Source organism: Gregarina niphandrodes (assembly GCF_000223845.1).
Source record: "Gregarina niphandrodes unplaced genomic scaffold scaffold00011, whole genome shotgun sequence".
NCBI classification, from domain to species: Eukaryota; Apicomplexa; class Conoidasida; order Eugregarinorida; family Gregarinidae; genus Gregarina; species Gregarina niphandrodes.
In genome coordinates, this window is record NW_011645781.1 from 23,823 (window position 1) to 24,378 (window position 556).

The following is a 556-nucleotide window of genomic DNA, read 5'->3' on the forward strand; positions in this document are numbered from 1 at the left end:
CAATGCTGCATGAGGTGGCTGCTGTGTGAGGGCACTATTTATCATTGACTCGAAATGTCATTGACTCGAAACATTCATCGAACATTCATCGACCGGTACATTCAAGTACCATGCGTTTCTTGGAATGGAACAAACTGTTTTAACTCATTCCATACTGCCAGTCGTTCATCTCCAATTGGTGCATTTGTTAGTCGTGATGTCTCGACAATCGTTTCATTGTTGATGTCCTTGTACTTAAGCCACACGGGAGAGAAATCTTTGGCAAGAGGGAATCCATGTTCATCATGCAAATATATAGGCGGGCCAGATTCCATAAGTCTTCTCATACTTCTTTCACAGGAACTATTTACACAGTCGTTAACGAATTTATTGTATTGCGTCGCCTTAAGTTGCATCACACAATCCAAACAAAATCGAGACGCCTATTTGAAGTAAAACATGAGTGGACATGGACATGGAGTGACGTGGACATGGAGGGACATGGACATGGAGTGACGTGGACATGGAGTGACGTGGACATGGAGTGACGTGGACATGGAGTGACATGGACATGGAG

At 43.9% G+C, this 556-nt stretch overlaps 1 protein-coding gene across 1 annotated transcript; it reads right to left on the reverse strand.

Annotated features, from left to right (window-relative positions):
• Positions 1-101: 101 nt before the first annotated feature.
• Positions 102-422, reverse strand: GNI_066000 (hypothetical protein; the record flags this gene model as incomplete). Its single annotated transcript, XM_011131845.1, has 1 exon — positions 102-422. A coding segment is annotated over one exon (321 nt), but the record flags the coding sequence as incomplete, so codon positions are not given.
• Positions 423-556: the final 134 nt, after the last annotated feature.